This window comes from Protopterus annectens, chromosome 6.part1 (assembly GCF_019279795.1).
Source record: "Protopterus annectens isolate FY-2018-M chromosome 6.part1, PAN1.0, whole genome shotgun sequence".
Lineage (NCBI taxonomy): Eukaryota > Metazoa > Chordata > Ceratodontiformes > Protopteridae > Protopterus > Protopterus annectens.
Genome location: NC_056738.1, coordinates 482,000,152 through 482,018,499, shown reverse-complemented (window position 1 = coordinate 482,018,499; position 18,348 = coordinate 482,000,152). Strand labels below are relative to the sequence as shown.

The following is an 18,348-nucleotide window of genomic DNA, read 5'->3' as shown; positions in this document are numbered from 1 at the left end:
GTGGTATTATTGGTCAGAATGTCCTAACTATAAAGGTCTCGATTGTTTTGCATACGATTTTTACAAGCAGAAAGATTTTTTTGTGTGTAGAATAATTGTTTTTGTTTTACCACACTTATTCAGATGCCAGATACACACAACCTGTCATTGCCCTATTAAATATACACTCAATTACTGTTGCGCCCAATAACATCAACTCTCCAATTAAGTCCTATTAAAGGTACTTCATCTTGTTGAACAAAAATAAAGTGGTTAAGAGAGTGTTAATGTGTACAACGTGCTTTGTGAATTAAGTAGACCTGAAGAGGTTTTTATTATAAGTTGCAGTATTTTTCTCCTTCCAATTGCCATTTTCTTTGTGTTATTAGTGGCATTATACATACAAGTATAGCTAAGTCTGGTAGAATAAATAAATGATTAAAGAAGTTAAATACTGGATTAAAGTAGTTCTGATTAAATATTTCAACATCTCAAAATCAAACTGTGCCAAAGTTTAATTAGTTTTATTACTGTTACTGTGTTAGTTTTATTTTACTTGCCTTAATGGAAAATCTAACTGTTATCCAAAGCTTGTGATTTGAATAATACAAGATATAGTGGCCCTAAGAGTGAATTCAGTACAGAACATGTGATTTTTGTATAGTAAGGCTTTGTGTTTATTTATTAGTATGTGATTGTAAGTACTAGGTTGCATGCATCCTAGCCTGCAGGCATTGAAAAATAGGTACTAAGACCCATGAAAATTAGGTACATCCAGCCAAAAATCTGGACAGCTAACTAGCATAAAATGTGAATACCAAATAGTGCACACCTTTACACTTCCAGTAGGAATGTGAGATTTTACTCAAAAACATATGTGTAAAAAACAGAGAGTGACAAAAATGATGGAAAAATATTAGCACTGTATCAGACAGTGTAAAATCTCTAGACTTTAATGAACTGTATTGCAAAATTCTACTACACAAGGTCATTTATTTTTGTCCTGAAAAATGAAGATGTAAGATGTGTGTCCTCTTTCTTTAAATGATTGCTGCCACTAGTATGTTGGTTATGTATTATGGGTTTCTGTGCACTAGCCAGTTTAAAAAAAATACATGGGATGTGGGAGATTCAGAAAATTGTAGAAGGGGTAATTGAAGTCTGAAAATAGAGGCATACCTCCAGAAGTAAGTACATCATATGCAGGCATAAATCAAGCCTGGAAATAGATACTTTCCTCCAAAACAGGAACACCTGAGGGATTGTTAGGTGGCTAACTTTATACATTAATAACTGGATGCCCTGGTGCTCTAATTTGAGTATTGTTGCAGCTACCAGTGTAGCTAATGTTTCAGAGCACCATCCATAAGGATTGCACAGTTTGTATATTAAGTATGTTTTTTTTTTAATAAATTCTTGTCATCATAAATAAATTCCTGTGGCAATGGGGCAGAAATTGTATATCTCTGAAGTATGGTTACAGCTGCTGAATAATTTCCCTCTTTTGCATTTAAAATGAATGTTAGGATATAGCTTTACAGTCAGATGAGTGATGCATTGGTGATGGCAATTCTCCTTAATGAAATCTCAAGGCTCCAGGCCATCAAAATAGCAGTAAAGTTTGCACTCACACTTACCAGAGACATGAGCTTATATATTATATGCTTAGTCTGGGTAATGGCAGGATTGAACATGTGAGGAAATGGTTTCATTTGAATTGTATCATATTTCAGTATACTGAGTTAGCCTTCAGCCTTCGTGTAAGCTAAAGGATAGAATGGCTTCACAGTAGTAGTATTACCAGAATGCATTCTACTTCTGTACCAGAAGGCAGGATACTTTTGTACACTTTAGTCCATTTACACAGTTCCACTGGATGATGGAAAATAGGTGAGCTATATTTTTGGTCTGTGAATGCAATTTTAAATCTAAACTCTATTTTTCTTAATGTAGTAAGTAACACTAGTAATTTGACAATGAGATGGTTAAGACAGATGATTTACCTTTATTAAATGATTGGATAATTCTATAAAGAAGCCCCCAGGAAAATCTAAATCATAAAGTACATAATAAATAAGAAGGTTATTTTTACAGTTTATCAATCAGTACTGAAATTTTTTTTTCCAAGGTTCGGTCTAGGAGAACTGTGACACCTTACAAAATAATTCTGTTCATGAAAAGTTCTGATTCTCCTTACTGACATTTATATATTTTATGAAATATTATCTCACACAATTAATGTTATTTATAATACTTACTTCAGACTTGTAAAAATTAGTTTCTTATTATCCAGGTATATCTTCATTATGCATATGTTGTTTAGTGAAGGAGGTGGATTTATATTTTAGTTTTGTAAGTCCACCAAGGCTCTCTGGGATTATATTTTAATAAGCTTAGTTTTCTTAATGCCAAATGATTTTTTTGGAAATGAACAATCTTTGGTTATTTAACTTTGCTATTAACAAATAGGACAAGTGTTTTCATGTGTGTAGTTTGGTTTGTTACAGTTTGTTATTTGGTAACTTACTTTTGTTGTATTTTGATATTACACATTTTAGTTAATTTAAGTAAATGTAAATGCATTTTATTAAAAGACTGAAAACATGAGTGAGCTGAGCGAGAATGATGGTATACCATGAGTAATAGACAGCCATCAAGTCTATTTGAAGCCTGTTGGCAGGAGAACAGACTATTTAATGGTGACAGAAAGTAATAACTAACAAGAAGTACTTTTCAGAGAAAACTGGACTGATGATGTATAGTAAACAAGTTCTGAGATTAAAATAACCTCTTCAGAAACTGATGTATCACGTTTGCAGTTACAAAAAGTTAAACTCACTGGGCAATCTGGAGAAATATATCAGTGCTATAGTTACGTTTGTTAACTGTTTCGTTTTGGAACCATCATGCTCTTTAAGGAGTATAACAAAAATTTTTGGAACTTGATTCTGTTCAGCTCATAACTGAATATGGCATTTTGTTTCATTATGTTGTTTTAAGCTCTGGATGATTTCATATTTCTCCCACTGAGTGGAACAAACCAGCTGTAATAGAAAGTATAATTTTGTTTCATTACCTATTTAAATTGTGAATTATTTCAGCTTTCTCCCAGGCAGTGGTATAAATAGGCATTAATCCATTGCACTTTGACAATTTAGGTTGTAAATCTTTACAAGAAGCTGGAGATATAACAGATGACTTTGTATGCAGTACCATTCCAACTTCAGGTTGAAGGGGGTGGCAGTGTGGGAACTACCCAAAGTATTAGTTGCTCTAGCCATGCGTATGAGGTTTTTCATTTTGAAGAAGCAGACTTGACTGAAACCTTCGAGGTCAAATGGATAGAGTAAGTGATACAGAAGGTTAGCAGCCAAGGCAACAGGTTTATCAGATGTGTAGTTTGTCAGCTTGGAATCAGAGAGAAGCAAATCTTTTCTTGCCTTTGTAATGTAAAATCATTGGATGCCTTCTGTTTGTCTTTTAGGCGTGAGCAAGCTGTAGAAAAAAAATACCCAGGTACATATAAACGCTATCCAGTTCGGCCAATTGTGAGACCAAATACTGTGGAAAAACTGATCAAGAAGAAAGGAGTGCCCCAGAAGGTGGGAGTTCAAACCAAGAGGTGAGTTTTTTTGTAGCTGTTGAGACACAAAGAGGATACCACCAGTTATTCTCAAATTGGTTTTCAGTATTATTATAGACAACTCATGTGCATTGTTTTTATTTTAGTACTTCTTGTTTGCTTACCTAGAGTAGCTCATGTGTTCTGCCCAGTGTCCTTCATTTATTAGTCAGGTTTTGTTTTCAACAGTTTTAAATAGCTGTATCATTACATTAGAAACAAAGATACATTAAACTGAGCAAAATCATTTTCACTTGAATCTTAAAGAGTGGGTCCCCTACATGTAATGAAAGGGAAACTAACAAAAAATTAGTCAGAAAATGTTCTTCACTAAACTCTTCAGTTACTGAAAGTGGACTAAGTAGTGGTACCCTCCTACATCCTGGAAACACCACCCTAACCAAATTGCCAACCAACCCCCAATATGGACATGGGAAAGAAAAAGAGATTTAGTATGGTGTAATATTTATGCAAAGGAGAAAGCAAAACTAACCAGTACAAAAAGAGCAGCACCAAAGTTATTTGAATAGAAATACAGGCAAAGGAATCCAAACATGTAAAACTTTACAATACAAAAAATAAGAAGACAAAGAGGAAAAGTAAAAAAAGGAGATTAGTCATGGAGAAGTTAAAGAAATAGAAACTGAGGTTACAGAGAGCCTACAAATTGAAGGATTCAATGTAGAAAATTGAATTCAGAAAGCACTACAACAGGATAGAGCAGTGAATATCCAACTTAAGGAGAAACCAGTGGAACAGGAAGCAATTGGTCAGGTGCCATATCAAGATATTGTGGAGCCTTCCACAGGAAATTAGTATAAACATTCACTTGAAGCTAGTCAGCAAGGAAAGGAACAGGAAACTGTGGAAACTCTGATGTAGTCAGTGTTGAAGAGTGATAGGCCAATGAGTTTCCATGTGACAAGAGCGACAGATGGCATAGGATGAAATTGAAGAGAAGGTGCCACAGGAAGATGCAATAGAACTTTCTATAGAATGCCCACAGGAAACGGGAAACAAGCGATGTGCCCTCAATTTGGAAGAAAATGAGCTAAGAGAAGAGTTGCTTGATTTAATAGACATGGATAGATATATTAAGATCAATGAGAGAAATAGACTGCTGAAGGTCAATAAAACCCAAAAAGTCAGAAGTCTGATAAAACAGATGAATGCAGTAATTAGAATTGTCCATAGAGATCCATGTGATATAACAGAAGTAAACAGGATATATTACTGTGCTGCTAAATTAATAACTGATAAAGTTCTACAGCAAGAACACAGGGTAGTGAGGGAAAGGAAGGGGAGAAATCGAATACCATCACGGAAGTATCAAATAGAGAAAACTGTAAAGCAATTAAGACAAGAAGTGTCCCTTTTAGAAGACTATAGAACAGGGAATAGATAAACAAAAACACTGAGAAAGATAGATGCGATTAAAGCAATGCACAGTATTAGAACAGACCAGGAGCTATCATGTACTATCGCAAATAACAAACTAAAAATTTCAGCACAAGCGTAAAAACTTAGAAGATACACAGATAAATATAAAGGAAAAGTACGAAATAAGCAATTTATTGATGACCCAAAAAAGTGTTGGGAAATAAGGTAAAAGGAACTGAAAGACCACCAAAAAAGAGGAAGTCGATACATTTTGGAGAAGTATCTATGAGGATCCTGTGGAACATAACAAAGATGCTAAATGGATAGAAGACGTAAAAGAAAGAATAAGTTGTTTAAAGGTGCAGGATATGAAATGGGATGAAGTAACAGCCAGAGAGATTGAGGCAAAGTTAAGAAAAGCCTCCAACTGGAAAACCCCAGGCCCAGATGCAGTACCTAACTTTTGGTTAAAAGTATAAACATCTTTGCAAGAGGATTTAGCCATGAGTAAGAACTATTTATATGCGTATGACAAACAGACACCAACCTGGATAACAACAGGCAAAACAGTGCTCCATCTTAGGAGTGAACCTACAAGCTATCCTAAAAATTATAGACCAATAACTTGCCTTCCAACAACATATAAACTATACACGGGAATTGATGCCAACAGAGGTTAAAGTCATTTAGAAGAAAACTCAATTATGACAATAGAACAAAAGAGCAATAAAAGAAAGTCATATGGAACAAAGGATCATTTGTTGTTAAATAGAACTGTAAAAAGGGGAAGAATTTAAGTATGGCATGGATTGAATACAAAAAAGCATTTGATAGTATCTCACATTCATGGATAAAAGAGTGCGTAAAAATGTATAAGATATGCCCTACACTGATCGACTACATTACAGTGACCATGAAACAGTGGTAGACCACTTTGCAATTAAGCCATGATAAAGGACAGATTATTATCCCAGGTATAAAAATTCAGAGGGGGATATTCCAAGGTGACTCTCTGTTATCAGTGCTGTTCTGCCTTGCCATTAACCCATTAAGCTGTTTACTTAACAACTTAGGCCATGGGTACAATTTGCCTCCTAAAAAACAATAAAGTGTAAAGACTTCTCATCTTCTCTTTGTCGGTGATTTAAAACTATATAGCTCATCAGATGAGGAACTGAAAGCTCAGCTGCAGGTTGTCAAAACTTTTTTAGATGATATAAGAATATCATTTGGTCTTGATAAGTGTGCAAAAGCAACCTTTAAAGCAAGAAAACTGCAGCACAAAGAAAACATCAGTTTGGGACAGGAATGTGGTATAAAAGAACTTGAGCAAGAGGGAGTGTATAAATATTTGGGAGTACATGAAGGATCAACAATAAAACATGAACAAATGTGAATAAAACTTAGTAAGGAATACTTTAGAAGGCATAAATGAATTCTAAAAAACAGCATTGACATCTAGGAACAAAGTCCAGGCTATAAACCGATTTGCTCTTCCTGTCCTAAGTTACAGTTTTGGAGTGACTGACTGGCCCCAAAACTTGTTGGATAGATTAGACAGGAAAACAAGAAGGATGCTTCATGCTCACCATATGATTTATAAAAATCAGTGTATACCAATATTATATATTCCCCATTCCGAAGGAGGGACGGGCCTCCATGAAATTGATTACATGTATAAATCTTCCGTTGTGGGACTCCACACATCTGCTGAACTGACAAGACCCAAGTGTAGTGAAAGTCTTGAAACATGAGGAGAATAAACCTAAGATGACTTCTCTGCTTAATTTAGCAGAAGCATATCTGCATCAAAGCTGGAATGGAAATCAAACCAGAAGTAGATAAAAATCTGTCAGCAACTGAATGTGCCAAAAAACAAAAGAAATAATATAAAGTGAAGGACCAGATGAGAAGGCAAGAAATGTGGAAGAAACATAACTATAGTTGCAAGTATAGAGAACTTCTGGAAGAACCTCATGTTGATCAGGAATGAACACAGGAATGGTTAAGGAGAAGCGAATTCAAACTAAGAGATGAAAGGTTAGTATTGGCAGCCCAAGATGGTGGCTTACGTACCCGCTGGTTTACAAGTCCATTGAACTTGTGGAAGAAACAGACAAATGTAGGTTTTGTGAAACCAAATTGGAAACAGTCACACACCTTGTTGCTGGGTGTGACATACTAATGACAGAAGGACTGTACACTGAAAGGCATAATAATGTGGCAAGACTGTTGCATTGGAGATTGTGCAAACATGGTACTGAAGTGGCTGAAAAACACTGGAAACATGAGCCACAAAGCATCATTGAAAAATGATGAAGTTTATATCACATGCGATCACTCATTAACAACAATTCAAAAGATAGATGCTAGAAAACCGGATAGAGTGGTCCAAGAAAAGAAGACCAAAGTAGCATTGATCATTGAAATTGCTGCACCCAGTGACTACAGTGTCTTGCATACAGAGAGACACAAAGTCATAAAATACCAGAATCTGCAGGCAGAAACGAGAGCAATGTGGAAGAAAGATACCCAAACAGTTTCAATAGTAGTTGGAGCAATGGGTCTTATAAAAAAGAATTTACAATCATATTTAGATATATTACCAATCCATGTAACCCTGTACGAATTGCAGAAGGAGTCATAACTGGGCACATGTCTAGTGCCGCGAAGAGCACTTTTGGCTGACATCAAAGATTGAAACAATGCTAATTTCATGAACTTTAAGCATGCTTTGACTTAAGAATGGGGTTCATTCCTGTCATAGTTTTAGAAACCCAAAAGATTTAGAGAAATTAAAAAAGAGCCCATCCCACTCCAATGTATAATGATATCAATGCAAAACTTTGTTAACCGACAACATGTCAGTGTGCATTTTGTAGATTTGTTTTTCTTCCTCAAGACTAGTGCACCTAGTCTGTGCTAGGGTGTCTGTGGTCTGAGCAAAGGATGTCCTTCTATTCATATGTTGCAGTATTCATAACATGATGGCTTTGGGAGTGTGCCGCCGGCTGACTCATATGTCTGGTCAGAATACAAAAGTCTAACACTACTGTAGGGTGCGTGCAATGTCACACATAGAACTGGTCTTACACTGTTCATAAAATGACGTTGGGTATAAAGCGGATGCCAGCACATATCAATCCTCAGAACTTTTCTGCCACAAGTCAAATCATCTTCTTTGGTTGTTGCTCATCAGAGAAGTTGTGGATTTTGATCAGATAAGTACCCTGTTGTCTTTTTTCTTATTGCTACTGTTGTCTTTAAGGTTACATGTCATCTAGGACATGGAAGTGTCAGTGTGGAAGGCAGATTCCACATAAAGACTCCCATAACCTTTGTCTCCTTTGCCTAGGCCCTAACCACGACCATGCTTCTTGCTTGATTTGCAAGGCCTTTGTTCCCATGACCCTGTCTAATCTGTACCTAGAAAACCAGTGCCTTAAGCACCTAGCATGCGATATGGAAGCTACGTCAGGTCTTTCAACTGAGCTGCTGATTAAGAAGGCCAAGAAGTCTAGGCCTGACTTACCCACTGCTCCTCCAATTCCGGACATCTCTCCTGAGGATGATGTTGACCTGGACACCATTTTGGAGTCAGTAGGCGAACCTTCCATGGGTACCGGTGTGGAGGCCATGAAGGATCCTACTAACACTTCCTCGGGATACGCAGGCATCCATTTTGGATGTATGGAGGGAACCCGGGCTCATTGATACTGAAGGCCCGAGGGGCATCCCTCAAGTCATTGTTCATAGAGATGTCCCTACCAATATTTTAGAGTGCAGTTCGACATCAGGCCCCTCATCCTTTCACTGCATGGATGTTCCACAAAAGAAGAAGCTGAAAGCCAATCATGCTTCTCCTGTTTCCCAAGAACTGCCTCCAGATTGGCACACCTTCTCATAAGGGCTCTGTAATGCTTTCATGGCCCTGAGACAATCTTCTCATCTCTCTTTGTCCCTTCTCCCTCCCTTCATCCTGCTTTTCCACACAAGAGGATTTCTCTGGAGTTTTCATCAGATGACTATGATTCCTCTTGGGATGGGTCTTTGGTATATTCTGCCCAAATTTCATCATCCTTAGGATATTCTTCCTCAGAACAATGGCACAGATTCTCCTGGAAAGGATATTTTCTTTGGGGAAACCATTGGTAAATGAGGGAGTTCTTTAAATGGGATTGCTCACAGGTGTCAGACATTCAAAAAATGTATTATGACCTTCTTCAGATGGATTCTCCTTCCCCATCTACCATACTTCCTGTACTGCCAGCATTTTTTGTTGCTTTCCCAGCAGCCTCTAAGTGCCCTGACTCCCAACCTCCTGCCCCTAAAAGGCCAGACAAGTTTTATAAGGTGCCAGGGGATTCCTGATTCCTGTTTAAATGTCCCTCTGCAGATCCTGCAACAATTTCTGTGTCTGCTGATAAGGCCTTCAAGATTTTATCCACCACTTCCCTTCTCCCATCAGACAAGGAGAGTAAAGGAATGGAAAGGTTGGTGAAGAAAGTTTATACTTCTGCAACTCTGGCATTTAGGGCCATAAACTACCAGACCCATATGGCTAAATGTTCCTTAGCCCTTCTCTATGACACTTGTAAGTTAATTTCAGAGCTACCAGAGTCTCATAGAAAAGCTCAGTTGTCATCCATACTGAGCACTTCTGCTCGAGTCACGTAACATTCTGTTAAGTGTGCTCACGATGCAGTGGAGGCATCAGCCAGAGCTGCTGCTTCTGGGTCAGTTCTCAGAACGTACTCTTGGCTCAAACTACAGCCCTTGCCAGACAATATAAAGGCAAAAATTATGGATGCCCCCCTGGACAACAAGGCATTGTTTGGTACTTCTGCTGCAGAATGTTTTAAGTCATTACAAGAAAAGGGCAAAGAGCTACAAGACCTAAAACACATTTTTGTGTCCCACATTCCAAGATTTCAGAGGAACTACCCCTCTAAAACATCCTTTGTTAGGAAACCTTCCAGATCTCAGTCTTCAAAGGGAAAAAAGACACTAGGAAACAATTTTCAGCAAAGTCCTCTACGTCTTCTCCTGCTGCTCAGAAACAGCCCTTTCTGGCCCTCCCCCCAGCAGCCAGGCTCCTCTTTCCTTATGAGCATCCCTTTCCTTCTCTTCTTGGAAACAGATCACCCAGGACTCTTGGGTCCTCTCCATTATTCGTCAAGTAATATACAGTGGAAGAAGACAGTAAGGGAGTCTGTAGTATTTCTTGTTAAGGCCAAAGTAGTTGTTTTTCAGCAGGAGCTTCAGGAAACAACTGACAGTTTCAGTACCTGTGGTTGAATTTTGCATTTGGTCCATCATAGCTTACACTACCGCTCTAATACAGTAATCGTGGAGGAGTACTGTATACTGTCAGTCTCAGTAGTGACCAAGAAGGAGTTCTCATCTGCTTGGATCATCCTAATTTTCTTTAAGAAGTTTCCAGTGTCAGGTAAGAAAGATGGATTGCTTTCTGCTAGCAGATTTATCTTAACCTTGAGGTATCCATCTTTCATACTTGACACTGGAGACTTCTTAAAAAAAATTTGGATGATCCAAGCAGATGAGAACTCCTTAGCGGTCACTATTGATGTTGAGGCACTGTATACAGTACTCCCCCATGATTACTGTATTAGGGCAGAAGCTATGATGGACCTAATGCAAAATTCAGCCAAAGGTACTGAAGTTGTAAGTCATTTCCTGAAGCAACTGCTAGAAAACAACTACTTTGGTTTTAACAAGAAATACTACAGACAAAAAAGGGGTATAACCATGGGTGCAGCTGTGGCCCCCAGCCTCGCAAACACAGCCTTAGGTAAATGGGAAATGGAGCATCTTTACAGCTCCCCATTCTTCAAGCACATGGGATGTAACTATCTATACATAAATGACATCCTTATTATATGAAATAGTACAGAACAAATACTATTGGACTTCCTTGACCACATTGGAAAAGTCACGGACTTCCTAAGGATGTTCTTCATGTTTCACTGTTGCAGTCATTACATTTGGGTAATCTGCTGGCAGGTTGCCCTCAGTCGGCCTGAATTTCAAAGTCTTGGGTCTTGCGTCGGTTGCTGTCTCTTCTTCCATGACGTCAGGTCGTCAGGAGTATAAAACAGGCAGCCGGCGCCATTTTCTTTAGTCTTACTTGCGTGCGGTGCCCAAAGCAGAAGCAGTTTGCAAGTGCCAGTCGGCCGACTCCTGAAATTTTCGCATTCGAGTTTCAGAACCGAAGTCTTCAATTAAAACTAAGTACCCCGTTGGGGAAACTTTTTCTTGTTCTATACGATGTCAGTAAAAGTTAATAATTGCATTACTTGTTGGAAGCAAATACCTCATAAGGATTTCCATTTATACTGTATTCCTTGCCTAGGCCCAGATCATAACGTGCCTAGGTGTTGGTTTTGTGCTAGATTTAACCAACGCACTTTTATGCGTCAGTATATCTTTGCTTCAAAATATTTTGGAAACAGTTGTAACTACCCTGAAATGTCATCGGATAGCAATCTGACTACCGGAGTTCGCAAAAAACACAAAGAAAAGGACAGAGATAGACAGTCGAGGTCCAAAACTGACGACGAAGCTTCTCCTAAGCCAGTCGCTTGTACTCAGTGAGGCACTTTAGCAGCCCCTGATACCTGCTACTTTCGAGTCGCAGGCCTCTACCGAGACCCATGTGGAGTCCGGCATGCCGCGAGATTCTCAAAGTATTGTACCCACGGATGTCTCTCCCTCAGATGGGTCCGGAGCCGCTGAGCAGGGACCGGCTTCTGAGGGTGTTTTCAGGCCTCAGCATTTCTATATAAAACCGACGCCAGCTTCAAAAACAAAGACAAACGCAACTTCTAAGGCTAAAAAACTGATGCATGAGCCACGTGCTCAGGCCTCTAGGCCCAAGAAACAGATGATCAAAATGGCTGAAGACTTAATTACCTTGATCAGGGGTTCCCAACCCCCTTCTGATAAGAGGCCTAGGCAAGACACTGATTATGAATCTTCAGATCAGGTTTCTATTTCTTCTGATTCCTCTTCTGATCAGGAATTTTCTATACCACCCTATGAGGATTCAGATGCAGAGGAATCCATCCCATTGCATCTACTTCTGAAGATTATTCTTTTGGTGAAACCTTGCATACTTTGAGGGAACATTTTCATTGGGAGAGTCAAGATTTCTCAGAATCAAAAAAGAGGCTCAGGGATTTCCTTCTTCTCCCTCAGCTTAGGCTTTTGGCTATACCTCCTGTATTAGACATTGTTGATGATGTGTTTTCGGAATCAAGCATGACTCCAGATTCCCTACCTCCAGCTCCTAGCAAGCCAGACAGATATTACAGGATTCCTGACTCTCACAAATTTTTATTAAAAAACTCCTGCTGCTGACCCTGAAACTATCTCACAGGGTCCCAAAGATGTAAAGGCCACAACAGCTAAGAATCGTACTCCCTCTGATAGAGATTCCAGGGCACTGGTTAGATGGGGAAAGAAGGTTTATACGTCCGCAACCTTGGCAATTAAGACATTAAACTGCCAGTTTCATATGCTTAAATATCAACAGCATGTTATGGGATTATTGAAACAGAAAATGATGTTGATTTCTGGAATGTATGGAAAATAAGGAATTACAGGAATTATTGCATGCAGCAGAACAGGTTGGAAAGCATACTTTGAAATGTGGTTTTGATTCCTTGGAGGCCTCCTGTAGGGCCACAGTTACTGGATCTGTGATTAGAAGGCATGCCTGGCTCAAAGAGCAAAATCTGCCTGACCATGTTAAAGCTAAATTGTTGGATGCACCTTTACAGCATGATACTCTGTTTGGTAATAGGGCAGAAGAGGTTTTAAAGAAAATGGAAGACAAAGCTAAGTCTATGCAAACTGTAAAAGACTTCTTACAAGTGCAGCCACCAAGATTAAGTAGACACTGGCCTACAAAAAAATTTGTCCTTTCCTGTGTCCGACAGAGCCTCACGGGGCAAATCCAGGTCGTTCAAAAGGCTCTAGATACCAATCACAGGGTTTCTACAGGTCAAAGCAATAGGGTGCCTCTACCTCCAAATCTGGAGGAAACAAAGCACAACCCTACAGTAAGCAGTCTCAATGACTTCCCTCTGCCATCACCAAGCACTTATCTTTTGGCAGAGATAGACAGTCGAGGTCCAAAACTGACGACGAAGCTTCTCCTAAGCCAGTCGCTTGTACTCAGTGAGGCACTTTAGCAGCCCCTGATACCTGATCTTAGGGGGAAAACTAGCACTTCATGTGCAAAATTGGCAGTTAATAACCCAGGACAAGTGGGTATTAAACATAGTATCCCAGGGATACAAATTTCATTTCCATACTTTGCCAATTTCAAACGGTTGGCCAGATCTGCCACAAAATCAAAGGGCAGAGGCACAGAAACAAGTTACATCCCTCATGGATATGGGGGCTATTCAGCCAGTACCAGAACTAGAAAAAGGACAAGGGTTTTACTTGACTGTTCTTGGTACCCAGAAAAGGCAATGCCTGGCACCCAATACTGGATTTATCAATTATGAACACATTCTTGGACATTCCAAAATTCAAAATGCTGACTTTGCAGCAGCTTCTGCCCATGCTGTGACTCTAGACTTAAAAGAGGCATACCTGCATATCCCAATAAGGGAATCGTGCAGAAGATACCTCCGCTTCAAGGCTGGCTTTATGCATTACCAATTCTCTGCACTGCCCTTTGGCTTAACTACTGCGCCCATGGTCTTTACAAAGTGCCTGGCACCAGTAATTGTATTTTGCAGACAAAGAAGCATACAAATCTATCCATACTTGGATGACTGTATCATTCAAGCAGAAAGCAAGGACATTCTTCTGCAACATCTGGTGTTTGTAAAAAGGTTTCTAACATGCCTTGGGTACACAATAAACGAAAAGAAATTACAACTAGTACCCTCTCAAGAGATTACATTCCTGGGTGCAAGCCCAGATGGCTTACCTTACGCCAGACAAACAAAGGCAACTGACTATTTACTTCAAACAGATGGCAACAAAAACCCAGTTATCTGCAAGACAAATTCTGCAGGCTTTGGGGTTCATGGCATCCTGAATTCTACTAATTCCATATGCAAGACTGCATATGAGGAAACTATAGTGGTACCTAAAAAGTTTATGGAGTCAACAATTGTCACAGTCTGGAAACAATGATTCCCCTCATTCCCTGCTTACGACAGAAGTTTCTTTGGTGGGCAGAGACATGTCACCAGAACATGGGATGGTCTTTCAATCTACCCCTCGCCAACCAAACCCTAACTACAGATGCATCAGACTATGCTTGGGGGGGCCCACCTGGCGAGGAGATGCATTCAGGACATATGGAGCCCAAAACAAATGCATCTGCATATCAACCAGAAAGAGATGTTAGCTGTTCAGAATACCCTGACAGCCTTCAAGGACTTACTTCATCCAGAACAGCTACTGATAAAGATGGACAACACCATGGTTATGTGGTACATAAACAAGCAGGGGGGCACACATTCCTACCCCATTTGCAGACTAGCCATGGCATTGTGGGACACAGACTTGACTTACCAAGTACATCTTCAAGCTCAATTCCTGCCAGGAAAACAAAATACTCTGGCAGATGACTTAAGCAAAAGTCTAATGGACCCTCACGAATGGAAACTGGATCCACAAGTCTTCAGCATGATAACAGAGAAATGGGGGAGCCCGGACATAGATCTGTTTGCATCTCCCCAGAATTATTAGCTGGACAAATTCTGCACAAGGACTTATCACAGACAAGCATGGAAAGTGGATGCCCTGTCCTTCAGTTGGAAAAACCTATCCGTCTACGACTTTCCTCCTCTGCCTCTTTTTCCCAAGGTCCTACTAAAGGTCAGACAGGAAAAAACAAAAATGATCCTAATTGCCCCGGACTGGCCTCGCCAGCACTGGTACCCAATTCTAAGGAATATGTCTCAACTCCCTCCTTGGTACTTGCCTCAAATACCTCATCTACTGTCTCAGCAGAACAATCAAATCCTGCACAATCAGCTCCTAACTCTGAGCCTGGCAGCATGGCGGATCATGTAATTATTCAAACAACACCTCTCAGTAAATCTGTGATAAATGTCATTTTGGAAGCCAGAAGGCCTAGTACTAGAAAATCTTATGCTGATAAATGGAAGAGATTCTGTGCCTGGAACCAAGCACAAGGAACTGACACAGCGAAGCCAAATATTCCTCAGATTTTACAATACTTGACTGAGATGCTTGACAAGGGCCTATCTTTTTCATCAATAAAAATCCATGCCTCAGCCATCTCGGCTCATTACAACACAGAGCCTCCAATCTTTTCTCATCCTCTGCTAAAACAGTATCTTAGAGGGGCCCAAAACTTAAGGCCTCCCAGAAGATCACCAATTCCTGCATGGGACCTCAATTTTGTGTTGGAAAAGCTCACCCTACCTCCATTTGAACCAGCAGCTACTGCAGATTTAAAGTTTTTATCTTGGAAAACAGCTTTCCTTCTGGCAATCACTTCAGCAAGAAGGATTTTAGAACTGCAGGCCCTCATGGCTGTGGAGCCCTTTATTATATTTTACCCAGGCAGGGTGTCCCTCAGGACCAATCCTTCCTTTATGCCTAAGGTGTTATCCAGTGTGGCTCTTAACCAAACTATTCACCTGACAACTTTTTACCCAAATCCGCAGAACAAGGGGGAGCAGATTCTGCATTCCTTGGGCGTACACAGACAACTAAGATTCTACTTAAACAGGACCAAATCTCTACGAAAGTCTGAGCAGCTACTGGTGGCATTTGCTGCAGGATCAGAGGGAAAGGCTATTTCAAAGCAGACTATTTCAAAGTGGATAAGCCACTGCATTAGTTTCTGCTATTTGCATCATGGTAAATCAGTGGCCAAGGGAATCAGGTCACATTCCACCAGGGCTGTGTCTAACTCAGCAGCTTTTCTCAGAGGGGTGCCAACCAAAGACATTCTAGAAGCTGCTACTTGGAGCTCTGGTCATACTTTTATAAAGCATTATCATTTGCCTCTCTTCTCTAAGTCCAGGGCGGGCTTTGCCACTGCAGTTTTGCATGGCCTTATAGCCGCTCCTAATGCTATTTAGTTCCAGCCTCCCATCCATAGCTTTGGGATTCTACCCAAATGTAATGACTGCAACAGTGAAACACGAAGAACATAGTACAGTTGTGTACACTTACCATAAATGTAGATGTTCCAAGTGTATTCACTGTTGCAGTCCGGGTTACCCACCCGCCATCCCCCTTTATTCTAGAGCTTCTCTTTCCTTCACTATATTCTACAGCCTTTGTGGTGTATTTGCTTTTAGATGAAGGTAAAGTTTATGTTGCTACAATTGCATGTATATATAGTTTTATATATATATATATATATATATATATATATATATATATATATATATATATATATATATTTATTTATCTTTGCTCCCCATTTGGGGGGCACCTGACATGAGGGGCAAGAAAAACTAAAGAAAATGGCATCGGCTGCCTGATGTCCTTCATGGATGCATCTGCAGTCATAACAACTGGGTTGTCCTGTCGTCAGGCAGCCCTTCAGTCGGCCGGGTTCCAAAGTCCGGGTCCGCTGATGTCGCACTCACCCGACGTCATCTCTGTTGGTCTCGGTATAAAGGCATCAGCCGACGCCATTTTCCCAGTCTTTCTTGCGTGGGCCTCAAGCAGAAGCTGTTCGCAAGTGCCGGTCGGTCGGATCCAGAGATTACTTCTACCGAATACTACCAAGACTTCTAAAGCTAAGTACCCGTTGGGGACTCTTTCTTGCCTCAGCCGATGTCAGAAAAAGTTAATAATTGTTTAACCTGTGGGAAACAAATACCTCATAAAGATTTCCACTCTTATTGTCTGCCTTGTTTAGGCCCAGCGTAGCAGCCTGTTCGCCTGTGCTTCCTTCAACAGGCATCGGTCGGAGTTTGCTGAACGGTTTTTCGGTTCTGATTTTGCGTACATTATGCCGCCGGATCCTCCGACTACCCAATCTGCCAAAAACGCGAAAGATAAAGACGGTTCCGCGCGAAACCATGGTTAAGCAAGTGTCTCGGTTTCGGCGAAACCGAGAAAACTGATCAAAGTACAGCTGAATCTATCTCTACAACTGAGGCACCTGCTACCATTCTTGAATCGGCCTCAGAAATTTTACCCACTACGGTGGTTGCCACTGACTTATCAGACACCATTCCCTTGGATGTCTCTACCCCAGCACGTGGTGCTGCTAGGCCTCCAGCAGCCATGTCCATTAAGGCCTTCGCCAGGGCTAAAGCAGCCAAGACTACTAAAACAGTGCCTGTTAAACCCCTACAACCAGGCCCTCTAGTTCTCAAATGCTTACTCTGGCAGAAGATTTAATTTCATTAATTAGAGGATCTCAATCTCACCCAGACAGGGCCTCTCAGCCCCAGAGAAGAGACCTAGGGCAGAGCCCCTGAGCCAGTGTCATCTGATGATTCTGCCGATGAACCAGACATAACTGACCAGCGAGGGGCTCCTTTCTCCAATTTTGAAGACTCTGATGCTGAAGAATCCATGCCAGCTGCTTCCCCACCAGAAGAATTCTCCTTTGGGGAAACCTTACATGCCATGCGAGAGCAGTTCCAATGGCAGCAACAGGATTTTTCAGACTCCAGAAAAGACTTAGGACCTTTCTGCACCTTCCACAACACAGGCCCTTAGCTATACCTCCTGTTCTCTCTGTGGTGGATGATGCTTTCAATGATGTCTGCTCCGCACCAGACTCTTTACCTCCAGCCCCTGCCAAACCAGACAGATTTTACAGGGTGCCAGACACTCATCACCACCTTTACAAGGCCCCACTTGCAGACCCGAAACTATATCCCAGGGTCCCAAGTGGCAGCGTAGTCACACCATAGCTAAAAACCCTATTCCTTCTGAAAGGGAAGCAAGGTCATTAGACAGATGGGGCAAAAGGTCTACACTTCAGCTACTCTCTCAGCTAGAGCTTTAAACTGTCAGTTTCACATGATACAATACCAAGAGTTTATGCTTGATCAGTTAACTAAAAAGCTAACCACTGATGAATCTCTTGATAAGTAATATGTATTAGAAATGGTAAATAACATACAACAGGTTAGTAACCATTCCTTAAAATGTGGCTATGATGCACTGGAGGCTTCATTTAGATCAGCCATGACTGGCACAGTGATAAGAAGGCATGCATGGCTAAAGGAGCAAGCTTTACCGGATCATGTCAAAGCAAAGTTACTAGATGCTCCTATGGATAAGACAAGTTTGTTTGGTACACCTGCCCAGCAGGTTATGAAGAAAATGGAAGAAAAGGCAAAATCTGTTCAAACGGTTAAAGATTTCTTGCA

General features: G+C 40.4%; 1 protein-coding gene across 1 annotated transcript in view; it reads left to right on the top strand.

Annotated features, from left to right (window-relative positions):
- MAP3K13 (mitogen-activated protein kinase kinase kinase 13) overlaps positions 1 to 18,348 on the top strand; it is a 1,545,737-nt gene that overhangs the window by 1,233,588 nt on the left and 293,801 nt on the right. Inside the window, exon 11 of the mRNA XM_044075937.1 lies at positions 3,464 to 3,601. Coding sequence (XP_043931872.1) covers positions 3,464 to 3,601 — 138 coding nt within the window. The remainder of the gene's footprint in view (positions 1 to 3,463; positions 3,602 to 18,348) is intronic.